Raw genomic sequence first — 25688 nt, 5'->3', positions numbered from 1 at the left:
TCTCCTGGGAGGCATTTCTGGGTTTCCTTAACATCTGATACTTGAAACATCATCTCAATTCCAGCATCTTTCTATTTTAAAGTGGTCTGCATAAAGAGAATTAAACATGCTTTGGATAAGATTGATTTTTAGCTTTTTTTGTTTTCCCCTCCAACTGATGAAATATGAGAACTTATAGAGAGTAATCTTAGTTCCTCTCAACTTCTATTTTACAAAACAGTGAACCCAGTTCTCTGCTGCTAAAGTTGGCTCCAGGCTTTTCTAGTGATGCTGTGGGTTCCTGACTGGAGCCACCTTCTCTCAGCATGGATGAACATTGTACTCCAGACAATGCCTCAGCACTGCCTTGTGTAGTGATAGTAACCCCTTCCACCATTTCTAAAGAAAGTGCTTTCCTGGTGTGTCCCACACTGGTGTGGATTTCTTCTGTGAGTTCTTTAACACTGACAGCCCATAGCGAGACATTGAGACGTTACTTTGTGGGGAGGGGTTCTCTTTATCTGCTTTTTCAGCTGGTGCTTTCCTCTATTGTTAGAGGAAGCCTCCTTATCCAGAGATAACCTTCTGAGGATGTTTTAATGGCAGACACAGTATGGGCTGTGAGGGGGTCACATTTGCTTGGATAGGCAACTGTGTCCCATCAGTGCCCAAAATACCCTTCAGGGATATTTTCAGCTCTCAATTTTATCTACAACTGTCCCATGATTCACAGCTACATGACTGGTATAAATGTGGCTTACAAGTGCTGTTGAAAATCACAGCAGTTAGAGCCATCTTTATGTTTAGTATCTGACATCCTAACATGGCAGCATGGCACTCAGTTTACGTGGGGGAAGAAAGAGTTAGCATTTTACTTGTTTACATGTATGTGTAGATGTCCAGAAAAACATAATCAATATATGTTCTTAAAATCTATTAATCACAACCATATGTTATTTTGAAATAAGGGAACAAATGCAGTGGGCACTAGGCAGGAATGAGACTAGAAATGCCAATAATTTGTATTTCAATTAGATGTCATTTATGACAAAGTCACAGTTTTAATTTACTAATTAAAACAAGAATCTTCTTTTCCGTAGTTTGTTTTTTGCCTTGCCCTGGGGTTGGGCTGATTTTGTTTGCAGCCATATCTACTTTGTAAATCGATTGCCTTTCCCTTTGCAAGAGTCTCAGGATATCAGAGAGACGATACTAATTCTTTAGAGCAGGGAGTACAAATTTCTGCCTGCAGTGTGGAAGAATGGTTCATTCTGCAATGTCTGTTGCCCTGCTGTTTCATTAACAACAGGACCTACTGATGTGTGAAAGGTGCTTGAAAAGCTTATTACATAGGCATTAATAGTGAAACATGCAATAAAGGCAGCTCTGTCTGTGGGAGTGAAGGGTTCCCTGTGCATGGGCAGCCTCGGGAGGGCTGTCAGAGCAGCAGAAGGATCCAAGTGTCAGTGCTGCCTTCGTTAGAAACTGCTCTCTGCGCTTCTCTCCTTCAACAGAGAAGAAAGAAAACTGTGGGAAAGACAAATCTAAATAAATCAGCATTAGCTTTTGCAAAAGGAGACCATCCAAGGTAGGAAACGTTAAATAGCCCTTTCAGTGCATAATGTTTGCTGAGATGCAAGGCATTCTGCAGCTTGGGAATGGTCTCTGGTTTGGTGCCACTTGCATTTATCTGGGACTGCTGGCTTGCAAAGGCAGGTTAATCATCAGTGCATTTATCTGAATTTGCCTGGGTAGGTGTTGACAGTTGACCTAGACTTTCTTCTTTAAAACAGGCATTATTAAAAATACTATCAGCCAGCAGATAAATAGCAATGCAAATGCTTTTTGTCCTTATTTTTTAGCTTCTCTGTAGCACAGTTATATTGGTCTAGATGAATTTAACTCATCTTTCTCCTACTTCCAGCCTTTCCCTTTTTAGCCACCTCTTCTCTCCAGAAATACAGATCTATGCCTGTCTTTATTGTCTGAACTGCTACAAACTCAAAAATTGTTAATGTGTCAGGAGAAAACTATACATTAAACCAAACTCTTTGCATAGCTTTCACCCTGTAAATAATTTGTTAGGTTTATTGAAGAGCACTGAGTGCCATTTGATGATAGCTTAAGACTTACAGTTTTACCAAAGGAAAGGGTTCTGCAAACTATGTCTGAATTACAGAAAAGTTAGGATTTGAGGGAAACTGATTGATAGAGAAGAAAGAATGACTGTTCCAGGTTTTGTGAGGATTTTTTATTTCTTTTCTCAGCTGCTTATTTGCTTTTCTGTTGCGAATTCCTCCCACATGTGTGGGGAAAGTCCTCAGCAGTGCTGCTGTGCATTTGTGCTTGTGTGGGTTTGCATGTGTTAGTTTTAGTGCACAGTTTGATTTTTGAGCCTGGCAGACTCGTGGTGCCCATTGCCTTTCCTCACACAAAAATGTAGTACCAGTTAACTGTCTCAGATTATCTGGATTGACTGACTGAAGGATCAAAGGGGTGATTCCAGCAGTCACCCTGATCCTGCTGAGCCTCAGACCCCAGCAGCACAGTGTGCAGCTACCCTGCCTCCCTAAGCCACGTGTTGCTGTGGTGATGCATTAACATCCAGTGCCTTTTGCCATTTGGGTGTTCTTACAGTGTGGAATGTTGCACCTCATGGGTATTTTCAGTCCCTCATCCAATTATTTCATGTATTCTTTCATTCCTGGTGGTCCTCTGACCCACATCAGGGGAATGCTGCTGTTGCACAGCTCTGCAAAGCCCCAGAGCTCCCTTGCCCTGTCAGCAGCACAAGCCCTGCCTCCAGCTCTGTCCTGTAACCATGGCAGTGGTGCAGCAGTGACTGCACTCAGTGACAATTGCCTTTGTTGATAAAGTATCTCCAGGATGCTCTGGCCCATGTGAAAACGGTTCAACATGTCAGCTAATAGCAGGAGAGCAGCCTGTGACTCATTTCTTGTAGCTTTAAGATTTTTTCATCCTATTAACCTTCAGCACTTTTTGTGCTTTTTCAAATTTCTTTCTCCCCCTGCCAAAGTAAGAACTTTTGAATGGTACATTGAACTGGAAATACGTAGATTGGGTCTGAAAGTAGAAGCTTCCTACTTTCAGGAAAGATTATTAATGTCAGTTCTGCATGTGACAGTAGCATTTCCACTCCCAGGTAAATCTAGTGATCCAGAATAGCAGTCCTTACTCAGGCACAGGATGAGAGACAGGTTCTGTTCTTAGATGTTTACAGCCCAGATCACCATGTTCAGCTTGAAAAGAGCTGTGCTGGCTTCCTCTGATTGCTTGGGTTGTTTCTCCAGGGCTGTTCAGTGTTGGTTGAGCTTCATTCTTCCCATCTGAAATGGGTGTGCTAAATACACAGCTGCAAAGTTGAAAATTAAGGGGAATATGTCTGCAAGTCATCTTTCTCCTTCTTCACTCCCTCTCTCCTATCAAGAGTTGGCACAAGTGAGAGCCAGCTGCAGCTTGTCTTGGCCCCTAGGTGGGTTTTAAGGAGTGGGAAAGGAAAGTGGAAAAGGAGATTTGTTGAACAGATGGAAAACAGAAGCCTCTTCCAGTCTCAGTGGGTGGCAAGAAAAAATGCAAAGCTGAGAAGAAAAAGACAAAAGAGGCAGATCACTCACTCCATAACAGAAACATCTGAGTGCAAAATCAGTGGGTTTAGGTATGACAGGCCATTTTGATTTACAAGAACATTTACCAAATTCTGTAGAAAAAAGTGCAGATTTTATCTGATTTTGGCAGGGCTGAATTTGCTCCTGAGCCAGAACTTGTTTGGAGAGCTCACAGAATGAGATTACAGTTGTAATAGTGCTAGTTTTCCTTCTATTATTTATTTTTTCTCAATTATCCCCTTTATGGTTTTTTAATTACTTTTATTTTATTTTCTCCCACAACCATTAGAAACTTCTTCTTCTGCGAGTCGGGTTTTATAGTAAGTTGTTATCATTCTGAGATAAATGTTCTTGTTGATTTGATTTACACCTTATACCTGGAAGAATAAGGAGTGTGTGGGAAGCAATTAAAATGACTCAAATGTGGGAGGGAATTCTCAAGGCTCTGCAAAGCACAGCAGGATGAGCCAGAACCAAGACAACATGAAACAACTGTACATGTGAGATTGCTAAAGCTGTAGGTAATGCTGCAGGTGTGTGTAGTGAACATTTCATGTGACTGTTTCTTGGCATCTAGTAGGATGAAAAATGAATCTAGTATGGAGAAGATGAGGAGAGTGATTGATATTGAACATTACACTGCATTTACAGTGGTGTAAATCCTGATGAGAACGGATCAACAGCCCTGGCAGACTGTTGAAGTGAGTCAGTGGTGAGTCAGGTCCACTGTGACTAAGAGAATTAGAGAGTTTTTCTCCACAGAATTCTGTCTTTAATTTCTGGCTCTCACACTTTTTTTCTGCTCAACACTGTTGTATGACATAAACAATAGACATTTTGCCAAATACCTCTGCCTTTACAATGCTGCCTGTCCATTCAAACCCAGTAGATGATATGACAGCTGTTTACTAACTTCATCATTACTGTGTACAACTACTACTGAGTAATTCTTTGAGTCCTTCTGTTCATATGCAAAACTCTGGCTTTGCTAGAAATGTGAGTGGAGGTTTTATGTGATTCCACTTAAAGCTGTTAACTGAGCAGAGTGTTATATTCCAAGCACAGAGGGTATTTTCTGAATAGCATCACTCTAATTTGAATATACCCCTAGAATTCAGTTTATGGAAGCCAGTATAGTCTTTGTAATATGCCACAAGGTGGGTGCAGTGGCAGAGTTACCAGTGTGTGCATCCACGGATAACACTTGATGGTGCAGTGCTGTGCACCTTCTTTGTGGTACTCCTGAGAGAAAGACAGGACAAACATCTGAGCCCTGGATGTTACACTGCCTTTTGGATTTAAATGCACACTGTGCAGTGTGGGTTGAAGTGCTGGCCAGAAGCAGGAGGGTTATATTAACCTGTGGGAATAAGTAAGAACAACCTCTGATTTGCTTTGCCTAATTGACTTGATAGAAAAATGTTCTAAGCTAGTTCTGTGCTGTTGGGTCAGAGAGTTATTAGATATCTCATGTAGTTCTGGGAGCAGGAATTAAAACCTTATCTCAGCCAAAGTCAGGGAATTGCATTTACTGAGAGAAATTGTGAATTTGCCTTTATAAATCAATGCAGTGACTGATTAGGCTATTAAACAACAAAATGCTATATCTCATTCATAAACTTTATTAAATTTCATAAAGATAAATATGTGGAGTTCCTTTTTATACCTGTGCTTCATTATCAGTTTTGTGTACATTTCTGGCGCCTAAGAAAAAGCACAATTCATTTACATAATGGCCTAATATCTTAGTAAAAACATCATTTGGGGAATGAATGAAGAAGTATAAACAGGATGAATTAAATTTCCATTAAAGGAGTTCAGTGATTTTCCACTTTTCCACCTTTTTTTTATATACTCTGAAAAAAAATTCCTAGTGAAAGTACATGCTCCTCAATGTTGAGTTTAAAATGATAGATAATGAAGCAAGTATGAAATGAGAGATAATGGGAGCAGAACAGAGCCAGCAGATTTTTAGGGAGTCTTCCACAGAGGGCAAGAACTAGCAATGTGATTTTGGTGGAGGACAACCATGATAGTTGAGGGCTTGGAACACATATCCTGAGGAGATGCTCAGGGAGCTCAACTTTTTCAGCCTAGGAAAGTGATGATTTTAGTGGGACCTAACTGTGATGTTCCCATAGCTATGAGGAGGCCCTTGAATATGTAGAGACAAGCACCTTACTGAGGCACATGGTGGGAGGGCAGGAGACAACTAAATTTAAAGTAAAAAATTTAAAGCACAGAGGTTCTGACTGCCTAAAAAGGGAAAAAAATCAGTATTAATTACTAAGAATAACTACTCTCTGTTGGAGCAATATTCTCAGAGGTTGTGCAGTGTCCATCCTTGAAGGTTTTCCGTATTCAACTGAAAAAATCCCTAGTCAGACTGATCTGAATTGAGTATCAACCGTGCTTTGAGCAGGAGTTTGGATTAGATGAATGACTCTGTCATTCTTTGATTGCTTGCAAACTTCCTGTCTTTAAACAGAATTCTATTTCTGTTGCCTGTGCTATGAAGTTTACCTGAAGGAATATCAGTGTTCTTTAATGAAAAAATGCAAATGTCCATATGAATGGACATTAGTCAGGAGATGGAGACAAAATATACAAAAGAGAATAATTGATTGTGTAATCAAAGTTTTACACTTTTACCCATCACTACATTGCCTAAGTATTTTTAGCCTTCCCATCCCATACAAACAGTAGCTTCTCTCCACTTTAAAAAGCAACACAAATCAAGTCATATGTCTTCTACAAGATGTTTAAAGCTTCATTTCAGATTGAGAAGCTGCCTGATGGGAAGGCTTATTGGCTGTCACTGGTTTTGTGCTTTATTCTGTTTCCCTTTGCTTGGACAGGTGGTTGTCTGGTGATGACACAACTCTCCAACAGATTTGTTCCATGTGAAAGGCTTTTAACTAAGAATGCTTTATACCAGTCTTCTGAGGGCTTTGTTTGTGAGTCAGGCAGCTGGACCATGCCTTGGCATACCCCTCAGCTCAGTGTTTTGTAGGCTGTTTTTCATTATTTCTGTTCAGGGTAGGGTACAGTTAGGACTTGGGGATTTTAGAATATGAAGTTGGCAGGATTTGGAACTGCTTCAATAGACAACACTTAGTGGTAATGAGGAACTATTATAGCAACTATATTGTATTATACACTCAAAATGGAAAATATGCTTTTATATGATTGAAACATTGCAGCAATTTAACCTTTTGTCACTTCCACAAACTCTTTACTCCCTGCAATAAAAGATGTCAATTACCCTTATGCATTTTGGTAACAAGATAGGTTTTTTTTTATTGTTATTATTTTTCACTTTTGCAGGAAGAAGTTTGCTGATAGCTTTTAATTCTTAGGAAAAGAATCAGATAGTTTTAAGTTTATCTAGTATATGAAACCATTTTCTGTACTTTCTATCTTCCCTTTACTAATTACTTCATTGAATAATGCAATGAGGATGTACTTAGACTTCAGTGATGAATCAGACATCAGAAATCTTGAGTCTTCCTTCCAGGACTCAGCTCACTCTGAGCTTTAGGCTGCTCAGTTTCTCATGTGTCAATCCATAAGCAATTGTCGCTCATCAGCTGCTGTAAAAAATTATATCAATCACACTTCTAGAAACAGCATGAGACATCAGACAAGCAATGCCATTGTGGTAGAGTTACAGTTATTGTGCATATCATCTTTTATATATTCTGCCACTTCATCACTTAGAGCAGCCATAGCCAGAAAATGAGCAGAGCTTTTTGCTGAGCTGTCTGCAGTAATGTAATATACTTTTCCTGGGTGATGACAGCTAATTTAAAACTCAAACTTAACTAGTTAAAGCTATTCCTTTTGGTATGAACTGCTCTAGTTTTGCTAGAGCTGCATGTTTTCCAGGCCTGGTGATCATACTGTTCTGAAGATTTTTGAGTAACACCCCTTACTGTCTCCAAATTGTGCTTTACACAATGCGATTCACATTTGCCACATCAGCTTTATTCTCCTTTTACTTAGTTCAAGCCCTCAAGTTATGAGAAATGAGAAAAGGTGGTTGTATGTACTTTGTTGCAGAGCTCTCTGGTCTTGCTTTGAGTGAAGATGAGTTTGTCTGTCAATGTAGGACAGGTTGCAGCACTGAAATGGTCCCTGTGCTCAGGGCAAGGACTGCAGGAGGTCTGTGTTGATCAGCCCAGATCAACATCATTCCTCATGTTGATCAGCCCAGAAGGCTCTTCCTTCCTGCAGAGGAGACTTCACATTCAAAGGGGTCTCTTATACCTAAAGGGAAAGAAGTAACTCATAATGCTTTGTCTCAGGGTGCTGAGGATTGTTTTGACTCCATTTAAAGAGTGCAATTTGGTGATTGTGGGAAGCTGGTTCAAGGTCAGTTGAAGAAAAATTAAATTGTTAGTGTATGTACTGTATTATTACTAAGGACACACTGCTATTCAGGTTTGAGGTAATCTCAGCTGAAATTAATCTTCAACTTGATCTTCACAATAATACTATCTTCACATCTGGATTCCTGGGCACAAAGACCTGGTGCAGTCTTGAAGCAAATGTAGGATATTGAGGAGGTTTTTTAGAAACTATCCCTTGAACTGTAAGAGATCTCTCAGAGATGAATGTTGCTTCTTCTGTGCTCTGAGTGTGTTGGTGTTTTATTAAACACTGAGACAACAATCTGTCAAACTAAGCTTTCAAACTGTGCAAGGAAGAAGTAACCATATGGTTAGGAATTTGTTTGCTGCATTGAACTACCTCACATTAATATAAGCAAGAAGAGAAAAAAACGATGAAGCCTTTATTACAAATAAACCAAAACCATATAATATTTGCTGCTCTAAGCTTATAAAATAGCTGGGTTCTGCTGGAACCAATGTTCATCTGTGAGAGCAAGCCCCTGAAAGGGACAGGAGAAAGGGGCACTGGTAAAAGCCTCCTTGGTGTTTACCCAAGGGACTCTATGATTCAGACTCAGGTCCTAGGTTTGAATATATTTTATGATATCTAATCAGGGCAACTGCATACACATATCAATAAATAGTGTTAGTTAATTCCTGTATCAGCTGCCCAGGCTCAGGGTCAGCTAGCACCTCTCATTTAAAAATATAGGGTGGTCTTTTTTAAATACTTCCAAGTGTTGAAGTATCTGCTATGTCTTGTCTTCTGTGCTTTGATTAGAAGAAGGACCAAAGAAAAATTAAAAGGGGCAACAAAAGTTACTGTCAGCACTTAGACTTATATGAAAATTTTTGAGTTTGTGCCATTTTAATTCAGAGATACTTATGCAGAATCCATTGGAGTTCTCCTGGTGTGATCATCAGCAAAAGAATCGCTGTACTTTCCTCCCCCTATTTTTCTGTTACACTTGTGTCTATGTCATCAAAGAGGTCTTTCTGTGCCATTCTATACTAGTTGATATTACTGACTATGCAAGTGAGTTCACTAAGTGAATTAAAATTATATATTTGGTTGTACTGTTAAATTTAGGGGAATAGACTTTGTTCTGTGATGCACCCAGGTTATTTGAGAATCTGTCCTGGCAGTTTATTTTACCAAAGAAGTAATTTAATTCCATTAGAGAATGTCAGCCTGGGAATTGTATCATCTATGCTAAATCAGTTGAGTTATTGAGGTTATGCATTCCATTAGCAATGTTTGTGCATTTCCAAGGGAAATTGTATTTCTTTTCAATTTGATACACCAAACATAAGTTTGTCTGGTGATAATTAAATAATCTTCTGTGCTTTAACACCTGCACTAGGGCAAGCAATTTTAAATCAGAAGTTTAAACTCAATGCTGATACTTTGTGGTCTGCTACTTTAAAGGTGTTATCACAGATATTAGTGACCATCTTCCATGTCTAAAATTGCAAAAATCATTCTGAAATCTGCACAAATGGTAACATTAAAAGAGTGAACTGGAGCAGAGCTGTTTTCAAAATGGCAATTCTGATGTGATGTGTTGCTCTTTGTTGCCAATCTGAAATGCTGCAGCAGGTTTTCAGGAGTGAATCAAGTTAACATTGATGCAATGAAACCAGAGATTCTTTAACCTAGATTTACTGCATTCCTGTGATTGGTAGTGTGAATGGCAAAATAGCCCCCTCCCACAGATTACATTCTTTAATGTAAATGCCTCTGAAAGCTTTGAAATTTGGTGAATAAGAAAGAGTTAGAAAAGTCACCTTCATAGTAACAAGGCTAAATTTCTACATTGATAGAAGGGGATTTGCAGTGCTGTGAGAGCCTGTTTACATGCTGAAGGCAGTGGGGCAATAGTTGATAGTAGTTTCTTAAAGGCATCCCTAACCCTAGTAGCACTTTCAATGTTTTTCAGGTAAGCAGATTATGAGACATCCTACATGGACCAAAATTTGCATTTTTTTAACTTCAGGAGAATTTCTACAAAAATCAGGCTTAGCTTAATCTTGAGTTAAGGTTTTAGTTTACTTTAGTTCTAAGCTGTAGAGTTGCTTGGTCTCCTGGTTTTGGTTCCTAGTGGAGATGGCATTGACCTTAAGCCATTTAAACCATGGGTAATTCTGTCTGCACGGAGGAGTGTGGGGTCAAAGAAGAGAAAGGAGATGCCAAGATCTGGCTTTCAGTTCCATAGGGATTTTGAAGAGTGAGGAGTGCTGGGAGCATATGCAAGAGCTGTCTTTGGGACTTTGAACTCTGTTTTGTGAGTGACATTGGAAAGATGGAATGGGAGTGCAGTTTGGAGGGACTGGCCCATGTTGTTCGTTCAGCAGAGCACAACTCCATGAGTGCTTTTATTGTCATTGGCTCAAGCCAATGTTGCAGGTAATTCAGAATTTAAATATATGAAAATTGGCAAGTTACTGAGCAGTTCTGAGCAAATTGAGGGCTCAGTCCTGTTCTCATTCCAGTCAATGAAAATAGTGGTATTAAATTATGTGGATTAATCTCTGAACAGATGGCAAAACTCTTGGCCTGTCCATGTGAGAGTGTGGGTGCACAGTACCCAGAGGTGCCTGCTCTGGACTTACTGTCCTGTAGGCAGCTACACTCATTCCTCAAGGAACTCTTTAGTACAGGTTATCTGCAAGACACTTTCAAGGCAGCTACAAACATTCTTTGCACAGAATGTTTTTTGCTGAGCATTAAGATTATGTATTCAGTTGATGCATGATGAAAGTATGAGTTGCAAATCTGTGCTCAAGGTTATGACCTCCCAAATTGCTCATGCAGGTAAGTCTTAAGCTACCCTGTGCTTGGTTTACAGGGAAGATGTGTTCATTGCATAAATTTGTTTCTGTCCTGTAAATTCAGAGACTTAACTTTTGCACATGAACTTTTTTTGCTTTGTGTAGGCAAGACCATAATTACATTTTAAAGCATGAATTGTCTAGAATGACAAAGCAGCATTGTGGTTGTAGGAGACTGTTGAACTAATTGTCATTAACTAATTAAATTATTCATATTCAAGAGAATGAAGGAAAAACTTCTAAATTGATCAATATTAATCATCTGTACCTTCTTTCTGAACAGGCAGGAGAGAAGCATTATCACCCAACCTGCGCACGATGTGTCAGGTGCAATCAGATGTTTGCAGAAGGAGAAGAAATGTATCTTCAAGGTAAACCAAAGAATAAAACAGTTACATTTGGCTCTCTTGCCCCCACCTGCTTGCCCACACCATAGGCTTGCACAGGAAAAATTCAGTGTTGCAGAAGGACTTGTGCAATAAAGTATGCAATGGGAAAAAAAGTCATTTAACACATGAGCTGAAATCCTTCATATGTAGCAAATTCTAGCTCTACTAAACTGATCAAAGAAAACTGCTTGCACAGTTAAATACAGGGGAAAACACCAGAGAAAATAAAGGCTTTTGTATATGTCTTTGAGTGGCATTATCTTTTCAAAGGAAAACAGAAAAGAGAAACTCAGTAGGATGTGGGAACTGCATGGCTGGTGTATTATCCTAAAATCACATGCCTGCCCAGATCTGTGTTTACAACTTCTCAATTGTCCATGGTTTTCTAGAAGTGTACTTGGAAATTTTTCCTTAAGCTGGAAAAGTTAGACTTTATTTAGAACACAGCAGTGGTCTCAGTAAGATCTAATTATGGTTTAGTACTTTATTTTAAATGACAATTTTATTGTCACTTTGGTTTGCAACAAGAACAAGCTCATTAAAGGGCATAGTGATACTTGTCTGTGCTCATGAATTTCCCCTCAGGAGCCAGAAAATGCTTCAGTTCTTCTATTTGAAAAGGATCTTAGCTGTGCTAAAACCCCATAATTAATCAATGCTTTAAAAAAGTATATCAAACTACAAATTTGTTTCTAGATTTCAAACCTTCTGAAAATTGTTTGCAAGTCAATCTTCTTTTTAAGTTCCATTTGTTGTAAGGGTGGATATTTGTTAGGTTTTGTTCTGATTATTAGTTCAAATAATAGCAAGGTATGCTCAGGTTCTCTTAATTTGGATCTGTTTTACTGTATTTTCTGGTGCATGGAATGTTTACACCAGCTTACTGTCATGCCCTTTTTTTTTGTCTTCACATGGAGAGCAGTTTCCATCAGAAACTGGTGTTAATGCCATGAAAGATCTATAATCAGTTATTTGGACTGCCTAAACAGTGGTCATCCAACAGACAGCTGCTGGGTGAAAGGACATTTTTTATTCAGTGTGAAAATGTTTCACAGTGTTGCTTGGCTATAGACAGGAGTAGATTAAAAAAAATCTAAATGCTTCTTAAATCCATTGGGATAATTTGAAGCAATTTATGGGACAAATGAGGGAAACTCAAATCCACTTGTAAGTGGAAGAGAACTTAGCATTAAATTTAAAGGTGCTATAAAAATGTTTCTTTGTCATTCAGTAACAAAAAACTCATTAACTTAGTAAACATAATTTATCTTGTCTGTTCTTATAGGTACTCTTTTACTGCAAGAGTCTGGGTTCATCTGAGTTATTTTTGTGAAATAAATTCTAATGATCTCCATCTGTCTTCTGGGAAATAAGGCTGTGTTTCCAAAATCCACTGGTTAGAAAATTATCAAACTGCTGTGAAAACAAAGCATTTTCAATAACTCTTCTTGATACTCCCCACCCAGTATAAACATAAAGTATTTGTTATGCAGAGGTTCTCAGATTCCAGTTTAGTCAGGCAGAAGTTGTAGTGCACTCACATTGTTTACCTCTTGAGCTTTTATCTGTGCCATGTCTGGGCTCAGACTGGCAAAAACATAAAAGTTTCTTCTTACTATTAAGACTTGCAAATGACTATTTTATTTTATATCATTATGCACATTCCACTTCTACTGAACACTATTTTAAACATCATGTTCAACTTTTTGAAATAGTTTTTTCCTTTGTGACTAGTGCAAAACTATTCAAGTTTGTCTCACACTTATTGTTTACTTTCATTAAGATGCTCATTTCAGTATCTGTATGCAAGAGAGAATTGGTTCATTTGGTATCTCCTGCTTCCTCCATGATGGACATTCCCCTGAGTTTATGCAGTTCCTTAGTAGCTAGAAGTGTACGTGGACAAACATGTGGGAAGGACAAGATTGGAACAGTGAATAAATGATAGAGTAGATTTTCAGCTAGGGTTACAAGGCACAGTGCTGTGTATAATTCCATCCCACCACGGCATGCTGGGTATGAGCCAAGCCTACTACTACAGGAATATGTATTACAGGAGTGTAGGAAATTCTAACTATATATAAAGACAAAATTTACCATGAAACAGAGGCAAAGCCCAGCTGGACACAGCCCTGCCTGCTGTAATGGGAGCTCCCTGAGCAGGAGGTTGGATTGGTGGAGCTCCAGAGATCCCATATCACATCCTTAGGACTCAGATTTTGATGTTGATCTGCCATATTGAGGTACATGTAGCTTTCTGAAGTCTTTTAAATGTCTGTGATGAGGCTCAATGGGATTGAGGGGCTGTCCTCTTGACCTCTGAAAGTGTCCTGCGCTGACGGGAATTAGTCAGTAACCTACGTCTTACAAAACGTTATAGGAGGGTTTAATAATGTTCTTATTTTGATCTTTTTTAAGGTTCTTATTATGGAACTGAATTAAGTAGAACTTTACATTTACTTTGCAGGAACATCCATTTGGCATCCAGTTTGTAGACAGGCTGCAAAGGCTGAAGAAAAAAACAAGGTAAAAAACCTGTATTTTTTACCCAATCTTACTTGATTACCATATTATTCTCTATCATTTTTTTTTTCATCAGGTATGGATGGAAGTGTTTGGAAAATTTTCCCTACTGTAATTTTAAATCTTAACTAATGGGAATCCAGTTTGCTAATGAAATGTAATCATGTAATATAAGTACTCTACTTTTAATCAGTGATTAAAGCCATAGATAAAGGAGAGTGTTGACCTAAGAGTTATATATATATGTATAAGCTAAGTAAGTAAAAATGTGAAAACATGAATAAGAAAAAAAAAGTTAATTTTTAACTTCTGCCTGATTATGATGTTATCAGTTTATGACCTCTTCTCTTCTCATGTGGCTCTGAACTTAAAAGATCAGGGGAGACTTTATTTGTTTTTACAAAAAAAAATTTCCTTGGAGTTTCTGTTTCATTATTTGTTTCTAAAATGTTGGCAAGCCAGCCACAATTTAATTTAATCTCTGGCTTTAAGTACCTCCTTAAGTTGGATGATTGTGCACCTCTCTGTGTGCAAGGGGAAAAGGGGGGGAATTCTGGCAGAAGATTAGCAGATAAATAAGCTGTCCCTAGGATATGAAGAATTAATGATCCTTCTGAAGTGGTGGGCATGAGTTATAACTATCTCATTTAATGTAGAGGCCAAGTGTGGGTTTTTCACTTCTGATGTTCTCTGATGCTCCAAGTGGTACCCTTGGTATCCTTGTTCAAAAAAGCTCTGCTTTGGTTCAAGTCTTGGAGGAAGGCACATGGGACAAGTCAGAACAGCAGGCAGCATCCATAAAAAGATTGTTAAATCTGGTGTGTCAGAAAGTCCAACTTTGACTAAATTACAGCTTGAAAAAAAAACCAAACTTGTTTGGGCTTTACCCTAAAGGATCTTGGCTGTAATTTTTGTACCCATGTGTTTGGGAAGTGATTGCTTGGTGTTGTTTATGACAAGCTCTGAATATCAAATAATTTTCCGAAGACTAGCAGTTTTTCTTTTTCCTGGAGTTTTTCCTATTTTCTGATCTTTATGTTCACTATTGAAAAAATAAAACCAGAAGGAAGGATGCCATTTTTAAGAGAGTAATAATGAACTTTTCAACATAACTTGTAATGTCTGGAATGAGATCTACTGCTTGACAAATTTACTGTTCGACCTTGCAGTTTGTTTTTTTTAAGTTATCTTCCTATATATAGATACATGAACAGCATGTAATTGAAGTAGGTGACAAAGGCAAGAGGAGAAAGTGGCAGCATGCTCCAAAACTTTGAAGATGGAGTGGAGGGGAAAAAGAAGTTGTGAAAGAGAGTGACAGCATAAAGAAAGATGATGGGAGAGTGAGATTTTAAGCAGAAGGGAGGATGCTGGAAAAGACAGGAGAAATCAAAGCAGCAAGGGAAAGGAAGGTTTATAAAAAGGCATATAGGGAAAAGAGGTAGGTGGAAGAAGAAGAAAAACGTGTAGTACAGAAAATGAACTGACAGAGACAATAGAGACAGAGACAAAGGTGTGAGGTTTTATTGAAAAAGCTGGGAGATGATGTGGAGCAGGTGTGGGTGGGGATACTAAAAGGGGTAATGGGTCATGAAGAGAATAAAGAACATGTGTGAGATGTGGGATGTCTCATATCCAATTCTTTAGCCACCAGTATCCTCCAAGTCCTTCTTCTCCCTTCACCACCCAGTTTGTGGAGGTGGCACTGGAGATTCCCCTGCCAGGTGCAGGACCTTGCACTGGCCTTATTGAATTTCATGAGGTTTGCATGGCCCCACTTCCTAAGCCTATCAGGATCCCTGTGGATGGCATCTCTTCCCTCCAGCGTGTTGTCCCCACCACGTGGCTGGCTGTCATCTGCAGGTTTGCCAGGGATGTGCTCAATCCTCCTGTCTGGGTCATGGAGGGAGATATTGAGCTTTACTGCTCCCTGTAAGGACCCTTGAAGAGCAGCACCTGTTACTGGTTTCCACTTGGGCAGTCCAAAGAGGTTACTGGAAATGTGCAAGGCTCATGCTGGGAACTCAGTGACCTTGGTGCCAATGGAAAGCCAGGACTGGGCTCTTCCAAGGGGTGTCAGGAAAAAAGGACTCTTGTCTGTCCTTGGAAAGACCCAGAGCTCCAAGAGAACCTCTGGAGGTCATCTTGTCCAATCCCTCTGCTCAAGCTTGGCTGCCTTGGGCCAGATGCCCATGACCATGCTCAGGACACAGAAAGAAGCCCTGAAGCTTTATCTGGAAATCCTGAGCTTTATCTAAAACTGCCATTTGACTTCAACAGGGTTCAAAACATTGGAATAATGTAATTATTCTAAAGTTATTTTTCTCTTCTGCATTGAGTGTCCTGTAGGGACCTGACATCAGTGTATCAATGACACTTTCATGTCATTTACACAAGTTCTGGAAAACTGAAAAGTGCTTTAATTATGCAGAAGAGGTATTTAATTAGACTGTCTGTCTTAAATTATCCTTTTCCATGTTTCACTGTGAGTAAATGGCATGGCAGTGTGACATGTCCAGTCACAATGTAGAATGGTTTGATGGCATAAATTTGGAGTAAAAATGTTGCTACTATATTGTCTTGTAACTGTCTCTGAGAGTGCCCAAAGGCTGTCCTGCCATCCCAGAAATGCTCTGGGCCATTTTGTTCTGAAGAAGGGATAAGGAAGCCATGTGTAAAACAATTCCTGCACTTTTAAAAGGTTAAATTGATTGTCTGCGAGTGTTCTTTTATTTTTAATTCCATATTTTGAGCTCTCTATAATACGTCATTTTTGAGTGGTAGAGATTGAATTAAATTAAATGTCTTGTATGCTTTTTTTCAAATAACTGTTACATTATCTTTGACTCTCCTGTATTTCCTATCTATTTCACTTCTCCTGCCATAGGAAACTAGGACTTCCTCTGAGAGTATTATTTCTGTACCTGCTTCAAGTACATCAGGTTCCCCAAGCCGTGTGATCTATGTGAGTATTTCCCAGTGAAATTTGTTCTGTGAGATGGGGAAAACCTCGTGCTTCCTCCTACAATTTAGCACATTATATGGAAAGTTAGTGCCTCTAAAGCACTGCAGTTGATGATTCCTCTAAAATGGAATTATTTTCTCAAGTTTAAAATATCTGAATACTGCATTTGCTGTCACAGGATCCTGGCATTTTCCTGCTATATTTTGTGGTGTATTTGTAGCACTTACACTACAGCTAGAGCTGGCTTATACCAAAGCATGCAGAATACCACAGTTCTTTCGGAAAAGAAAAGTTTAAGTAAACAGTACAGCCCACAGGTAGATTACAAGCTTAGATTTGAGCACAACTTGTTTAAATTGAGCTCCTGAGCCTGTATCTGATTGCTTATGGGAACTCTCATGTGTGTGATTGCAGGACTCTGCCCGTGCCAAATGCCAGTCCCTCACTCAGAGGACCTTTGATGTGTTTATGGTTTATGGAGCACTCTGAAAAGCTCATTGAGAGAATTTAAAATAACAAGTATAATAAAATCTTAGGGGTTTTTTTTTTCAATTCAAGATCAAAATTTCTCTAGTGTAGTGTTCAAATTCTCAAGGCTACCAGCAATAGATAAAAAATGCAAATGTGGTATGATCCATGCAGATATCTCTTGCAGGACTTGAGCATTTGCAAGGCTTTTCTTTCTCCTGGCCAAGTATCCTTCAGGTATGCAGGTCATCCTCATCAGTTAGAGCCATATAGTGAGAAACTTGCTGGAGATGCAATTGACTTCCAGAGAGGTTATTATACAAATACTAAGGGCTTTTATCTCCTACATAGAGGCAAGCAAAAGAGTGCTTTGGATCAAAACTTGTCTTTTTTCCTCAAATAAAAGTTATTTTGAATACAGTGTGGGCTTTATCTGAGTAAGATTGAACCTGCAGTGGAACAAGTGCCCCTTCTCTAGATGCTTGTTGTGACTCTGAGTGCTGCTGAATTCCAGTGGTGTATTACCAGCCAAGAAATGTCATTGTGAAGACAGTTCATTGTGCTGGGTGCCTATTATCATATAAGCACTTTCTTTGGTCAGATGAGCTCTTTTTTTCAGGCAGGGACCATCTCATTGTGTTTTTAAGCATGAGAATTCTCCTAAGATTTATATGTTTTTAGAGACATTTATCTAACTGCAGGATGATACTGTTTTTATTGATGTTTGCGTTACAACTTTAAACATGCTTCACTAGTTGTTAAAAGTCAAGGATGAACCTCCATTCTCCTTTTCTGGTTTTGTTTGTTTGCTTGTTTGTTTTTAAAGGCTATCATTAAATCAGCACACAACCCTGATGTTTTTTACTGTAATATATAGCTGGGACTGGGAAAGAATAAAGTTGACTAGCAATATGAGTCAGTCAGAAAAAAAGACTCCCCAGAGCAGTGCAAGTTCTTGTTCTGTCTGTCCCATCTCTCACTGCTTAATTGTCAAAACTTGATTTTGATTGATTAATCAATCCTATTTTGGCTTTCAGAAACAGGAAAGTAAAGAGAATTAAAAACATGTTAGAGACTTCTATATTATCACAATGGTCCCTTGGCTATCTGTTTTTACATGTGTTTTCTGTTACAGGAGTGTTATGACATACAGACATGCTCAAGATCTGTCTTGTGTGCTTTTGTGGCTGTTTTTGCCAAACCTAAATTCTTGCTGCCACTGAAAGGAAGGTCCCACCCACACGTAGCCCTGTCCCTCTCTGGCTGTGCCTTCCCATCTCCTCTTTGCTGCTAATACTAGTGTGTACACAGAGATATGCAGTCAAATTTGAGGCCAGACTGAGCTAAACAATAACTCAGGAAAAACCTCCAGACAACCAAAGAGGCAAAAAAAAACCCCAAAAAACCCAAGCTGTCTACATGACTTCTAATGCTAGTGTAGAAGGCAGAACAGGGTGGGATGGTGCACACAGGGCAGCAGCTTTCAGCAGTAGCATAGATCCAGTCATTAAACCTGTAGTAAAATTGTACCTTACCAGCTGGTGAGCTCTGTGGAGTATTTCATGGACAGAAGAGTTTAGAGAAAACAGTTCCATCTTAGGAACTGTGAGTTTGTTGTGGTCAGAGCAGTGCTGAACATCATCATGGGCACCACCCCATGGCAGGGCAGCTGTGCCTCTGGGCCGTGGTGGTGTGGTCACATAGGGAAAGGTGAAAAAAGGGGGTTTTTTGACATAAATGTGAATGTGCCTCATACAGATGGTTTGCTAAAGCCATACCACTTCTTCTTCATCTACTGATAACAGAATTTGGTGTCTTCTTGCACTGAGAGAGGGCACAGGCCAGTGCCTTTTGAAGGTAATGGGCATCTTTTCATGACCTGTAGGGATGACTTCATTATATCCAGACTGAAATTTTGCCCTAGTGCTGGCAGCCCCTCGGAATTCCTAATTAAAAATGTGTTGATTTCTAAATTATGCCATTAAATAACGTTAAAATAAAAGTCCTGCTTTATACTTTGCTTAATTTTATTAAGGCAGAATTAGATGCTCCAACCTAATATACCCAACTGGAAGGCTTACATTACTTTACATAGCTGTGTTATATGTGCTCTCATACAAGGAATAGAAATCACACTATATTTTTATACAGATCATATTCACAATTATATGTTTGTAAAATTACATATTCCAAATGAAACAGATACTCTGTACTTACAGCATGGTTTTACCAGAACCCTAAATACCAAATTACTGAAGAAATGGCTTGAAGCCTCTCAGCTGTAATTTGAGCTTTCCTGAGCTGATTTGAACTCCATTCACATAATTGAATGTAGGTGAAACAAATAAAATAAAAATACTGTGTAGACTCAATATTTTGAAGAATTGTTTAGAAAGCAGCTATATCCCTAAGGTGTTTCTTCATCCAAATTTGCCCACATTGTTATATCTAAACTGAAAGGAATTGCATAATAAGTTAAGTTTTACTCCTCTGACATCTGAAATCTAATGGGAAGTTGCACATCTAGATGGAGAACCAAAATTACTGTAATTCAGATTTAAATATTCCCAGTTCTGAACTACTTTGGATTCACTAGAATAATGGCCAAAAACCTGGATACCTTAACTGAAATCACAGCCTCTTTGGCCTTCCTTGTAGGTATAATGCTGCCCAAAGTATTTCTGGGACAGATGGGACAGATTCTTTACCTTTGCTGTTAGCTGTCTCTGCACCAGAGCTCTCTCCTGCCTTCTCAGCAGGGAGGGACTTACTTTCATTAAGGGGATATTTCATTGCTCTTTAGCTTCTGAAAGGAGCTGCAAAGAGAGTGAGATCTGTAGATGGCTGAAGAATCATGTACCTGGTTAAAACACATTTTTTCATTAGTTTTGAGGATGGGAATATGTGATGGTGATGGCACCTTGGTTCTGGTTTCTTATTCAAGAGTAATCTTCCTTCTTTTCATGCAGTTTATGTTTGCACAAATTCATGCATTGTTTTAGAAAAAGGGGTAACTGGAAGTTGTCAGATTAAATTTTTCCTGGATTATTAACCTGATAGAAAACTTCCCTGGAAAATCTATTGAACTTTTCTTAGCTCATACTAAGAAAAAACAGAATTACTGCACACATAAATCTGGATACTTTTGTATTTTTGCATGTGGAAAACATTATTACAATTTTATAGCTGATCATACTGCGATTTTAAGAGCACAGCAAGATTCACTCATCGTTTTGTTGCCAACAAAGAGCTTATCCTTCTGCAAAACTTGAAGTGGGAATGAGACCATTATGTTGCCCATTTGTCCACTCTCAGTGTGGCCAACTTGTTGTCACATCTACAACACTGGAGACAGTGCTGGTGTCAGTTTTGGTGCAATTATCCTAAAGGTAATCTGTGCAAATGTGGCAGCTTGGTAATAAATTACTCTTTTGGAATATGTGTAGTAGGAGGAGAACAGGGACCAGCACAGTCCTTTCCCTCTGTTGGTTGTGTGAGCCTCATGAGAGGATTTGAACTTGACTTGAGTGGAATCTGTGATCTTCCACCATGGTGCAAATCCATCATCTGCTGGTTTGTGACCCATAATCAAGGGCTGCTTGGACATAGGAAGGAGGTGAAGCTGTGGGACACAATGGAATGGGAAAGATCAAAGAGCTGATTAATGCTTTTCAGCATCTGGAGAGTATATGCTGGAAATACATATTTGATTATTCACTACTGCTTACAGCAAGGGAATTCTGCGCACCAAAACCACTTCAAAATTCAGTGTGTTTTGCCTGAAAAAGGCTACAGTATCTGTCCCCTATATGTGTTTGGGCATCCAGGAGTAAGTGGGATGTAACCAGGGAATTGGAATGATGCCATGCTACTCCTGTTAGCCAAATGCCAGTGACAAGGTAAAGGCAACAGTATATAAAAGAAAACAGCATTAATATTTAGCATAGTGTAGTAAATACAAGAGATTTAAATGTTCACAAACAAAAAAAGTGGTTGATTATGACTTTTCTACCTACATTTATCTTTCCTTGTCTGATTGCATCCTGCTCATATTCTTTCTTATTCTCACTGCTTTCTTTCCTCCTTTTCTTAGGCAAAGCTTGGAGATGAAATTCTTGACTACAGGGACTTGGCTGCTCTTCCTAAAAATAAAGCCATCTATAACATTGACCGCCCAGATATGATCTCCTATTCTCCATATATCAGTTACTCTTCAGATGACAGGCATAGTTACGGGGAGGTACTGAAACATGGGTATTTTTTTTACTCTGAGTTTCAGGTTTTATGTGCATCATTGAACATGTTGCCAAAGACTATTAACATGTGCATAATGGTTTTTTTTTTAAATGTAATTTTTGTAGCTCTAGTTAATTTTAATTGAGTCATGTCATCCATTCATTCCAAATGACTTCCAAAAAAAAAAAAAAAAGAGAACAACCAAACCCAAGATGTTAATTTCTGTTATTTTCATTTTTTAGTTTATAGAAATTAAAACATTGCTTTCTGTTATCATTTTTTAAAGACATGACATGCAATTAAAATGTTTTTCCATGGGAGTAGTTCTGCATGCGGTAGGAAACAAGAGCCATTGCTAATTACAATGCAAAAAGGAGAAGCAAAGCCAAATGTCTTTCATGATTTTTTTTTTTTTAACAAAGTGTATCATGTTATTTTGGTAACAAAACAATGGTATCACTTTCCTGTGTACAAATTTCTTTCAACTGTCCCTTACTTAACTTCATCCTCATGTCATGCATGCACTTCAGCCTTTTCATATGCAGAGCTAATATGATACAGTTTGTGCTAATGAAATCTAATTTAACACAATACTAATAACTAATACCAATTCTGGGCTTTGTGAAACATATTTGTATATAACTCCTGTCATGCAAGTTATCTTTTCTTTTCTGAATGTACGTGCATTTCATTTGACTTTCTGATTGCTTTTATACTTTTAGCTAAATGTTTACAATTTAAACCTTTCCAATATGCTAGATATGAGCAATATACATACAGTGTAGCATGGAAGTCTGCTTTGTTCTCTCCAGGTGTCAGTAAATGAGCAGAAATAAATGCTATAATTAATGGTCATGATATTAATAAAAGCCCTAGTCATGCTATCACTTGCACCTTTTACACTTAATCAGTACCACTAAGGTATCACTGTCAGGTGAAGTGCAGTGCATATGTTAGATTTTGCAGACTTTCTTCCAAGCCCTCTCTGCACAGTGCTCAACCATGATAGCTCCATTGTAAAGTGTTCAAAAATAATTTAATTGTATTTGGTAGAGGGTTTAAATGGTATTGAGGTTTCTGATTTCACAAAATCAAAAGCTGCTACCTCACCCTAAACATGTGGAGCATAATCACTTCCTTTCTATGTCAAAATTTTTTGGTGCTGCTGATGGCTGTGGCCTTTCTCAAGTGCCTGGTGTCATCCAGGCTTGGCAGAGGTGCACAGACCAAACATGGACTGTGTTTGCAGTCCAACATATTTCCTGGTGCTCCAACTATTTATTATCCTTGATACTACCAGGGAGGAAAAAAAATCCTGTCTCCCAAATTTCAGCATCCTGGCTTCTTACCTGCAGCTGCAGTACTTTCAGTCTATTTGCTCAACTAACCAAACATAGTGTTTGATTTGGAAAGGAAAATGAGCAGCAGATTGTCAAATTACATGATGTTTGATTGAAAATAAATAGTGCAGGCATTTTTCTTTCCCTTAAAACTGTCAGTTCTAGTCCTGATTTTTGAGGTCCTTCAATGCAGATTTAATTAGGGATTGTGTGTAGTTTCAGGCAGTTTAACTGGGAGTTCCCTATTGCCCTTCTCTGTGCCTCAGGACTGGCCTCACCAGACCCCAGGATTCTGTAGTAGAGAAATCACTCAAAGATAGATATGAAGATATTTATATATTAGTTCTTATGTACTTAATTCAAAACAGATTAAAAAAATTGCCCTAACTTAATTGACAGGTGTTTTTCCTAACTGTATCATGTGTTATACGTGGATAGTGATATTTTAAGAGTAATTCTTCTCACAAGTAACATCATGCATGAATTTGTATCACTAATTTGTTGTGTGTTGCTGTTTGCAGTCACCTCAGTTGCTCTCTCCAACACCTACTGAGGTAATCCCCAGTGCCTTTGTTCTCCTATTCTGACCCATTTTGTAATGCATTAACCTGGTCATATTATTAACCAGCAGTGTCTGAAATGTGGGGTTTGCCCCTTGCCTCTGCAGTGCATGGGGTTTACAATTTATGATTTTCAGAGTGTTACTTGTGTTCAATACGTGCTCTGCTTCTGGATTGTCATCTGTATGCATCTGTCTCCACTGTCATCCATGTTTCTGCTTTCCAAAATAAAGGTTGTATGGTGGTCACATCTTCAAGCTCTACTGAATAAATTATATTGGGAAATATGATTTATGTTCACATTTAAAGCTGCCAGTGTGAGCTGATTCAAATTAGTGCTTGGCATAGATTTCTCTTCTTTTATTCTTCTCATTTTTTTATTCCACAAATAGTTAAACTACTTATACTATTTGTGTGCATCTACTTTTAAATCATTTGCACATACCTGAACTTCTAGATCTATTTTGATGTGCATTAATTAAGTTAGTCATTGTTTCAAGAAACATCACTTTGGAAGCAGTGAAAGCATTTAGTGTGTTTTCCCAGATAGTAACTCAGTTCCATATCTTCTCAGTTAACAGAGAAGTTAACCAGTAGAGATGTAATTTTTTTGGTAATTTAAAAATAAAAGCATGTTTCATATAATATTTGGTGACATGGAGTAGGTTGATTGTTCCTTGCAGAGACACAAGGTACACAAAGGTAAGGTCTGAAACAATATGAAAAATTGATGTTTTGTAAGATTATAACAATATCCTTTAAATTCAGTTACCAAACTGCCAATATTAAGTTCCAGAACAGATACTGGTGTGGAGGTTGGGACTGCCATGATTTGTGTATACTCCCATGTTATCCAGCTTCTCTGTGCTTGCTGTCTCTTTTTGAGGAATCTGTGATCAGGTGCTTGGGCATCATCATCTGCAAACTTGTCACCAGTTTTGTTGCAGGCATTTTTTGTTAGAGGAGAGTTCCATACATGTTTCACACAACTGGACACATCACAGACCATTAGCTGACACTCATGTGATATTTAAATATCATTACAAGACTTTGTAGAGCATTGCAATACTGCTTGTAATTCTCTCCACAAATTTTAGAGTGGGTATTACACGATGTAGGTACAGTGGGAAGGAAACACCTTGAGCTGGATGTTGAGAGGAGTTGGTGGCAGAATTCCTACAGTACACTGCACACTTGGGAAGGCATCAGTTGTTCTTTGCTTTTTTGTAAAACTACTTCTGAATTTGATATTAAAACAGTAATGCTGCTGGCCACTATACTAAACTGATTTTCCACTTTCGAAAATGTAGCTGGTAGGTCTGGAGTGATGTTGAAGGGATGGAGCATATCTTGTCCACAGGATAAAACTGAAGATGTGAGAATATTGTACATCTCTGTAGAGTCAAGGATAGTCCCAGAGAAGCCAAATTTATCTAAAGATGAATGTATGGATTCATGATAAGTGACTGACACTTAATACAGTGTGGGATATCTTCACTCTTTTCTACTGGAACAGGAGAGGGGAAGCATTTTTTTGAGTATGACTTTCCATAAAAAAGTATCTGCAGGTTACATTCATTTGTTCTAATATGAACTTAAGCCAATTCTCACGTGTCTTAAAAAAGGGGAAATTTGAATTTGCTTTTACAGCAAGTTTACGCAAAGTCACTTCCCCATCTATTTCACTCAGTAGTGCTTTTACTGTTAGGAAGACTCTACTTGCAAATTGCATTTGCAGTTTAACTAGCTGTTGAAAATCAGAGGCTTGGAGGGTGTGTACATGGTTTTGACTGGTTGAAGCCAAGGGTTTAGTGGGAATTGGATTGCATGAATGGCTCTGCACAATGGTGCAGTATTACTGCTGATGTGTTTGTATTGGATTTCTCAGGCTAATGACCATGTTACAGTGTGGTGCACTGGGCAATTTATACACAATCAGTTTCATGATGTAGTGAAACCAGCAAATGCTGATTTTTGTGTTGTCTGCAGCCATTATGCATCTATTCATATGGGTAAAAAGTGACCATAATGCTGTCATGCTGACCTGAGCTCATCTTCCACCCAATTTCATTTGTTCAGGAAATTACACTGTCCTGAAGCAACACTTTTACAGTTCTTTTCAAATTAAATTGTAATTTTATATTTATGTGTGTGCTGACTTTTCTGGCAACGTGACCATTCTCTGGTACTTGGCAGAGCTCATTCAGTCACTCTGCAGGTGGAGGTGCCGAAAGCCACCTCATTTCATTAGAATTGCATGGAATCTTAGGACAGCACTGACTGCCATTTACACAGCACAGAAACACATGAGATGGCATATTCTGCCTGTTTGAGAAGTTGCTTCTCTTCCCTAGTAACACGTGTTTTCTCTCTTCC

General features: G+C 38.6%; 1 protein-coding gene across 5 annotated transcripts in view; it reads left to right on the top strand.

Moving 5' to 3' along the window:
• ABLIM2 (actin binding LIM protein family member 2) overlaps positions 1-25688 on the top strand; it is a 131181-nt gene that overhangs the window by 69273 nt on the left and 36220 nt on the right. For 3 of the 5 annotated variants that reach the window (XM_036381816.2, XM_036381811.2, XM_036381812.2), the window contains exons 7-11: positions 11115-11202; positions 13688-13746; positions 16631-16708; positions 21270-21416; positions 23274-23306. In XM_036381816.2, the coding sequence (XP_036237709.1) occupies positions 11115-11202; positions 13688-13746; positions 16631-16708; positions 21270-21416; positions 23274-23306 (405 nt within the window). The remainder of the gene's footprint in view (positions 1-11114; positions 11203-13687; positions 13747-16630; positions 16709-21269; positions 21417-23273; positions 23307-25688) is intronic. The other 2 variants (XM_036381818.2, XM_036381814.2) reach the window with 1 other exon arrangement.

Source organism: Molothrus ater, chromosome 4 (assembly GCF_012460135.2).
Source record: "Molothrus ater isolate BHLD 08-10-18 breed brown headed cowbird chromosome 4, BPBGC_Mater_1.1, whole genome shotgun sequence".
Taxonomy (NCBI): domain Eukaryota; kingdom Metazoa; phylum Chordata; class Aves; order Passeriformes; family Icteridae; genus Molothrus; species Molothrus ater.
This window is presented reverse-complemented; position numbering and strand designations above follow the sequence as displayed.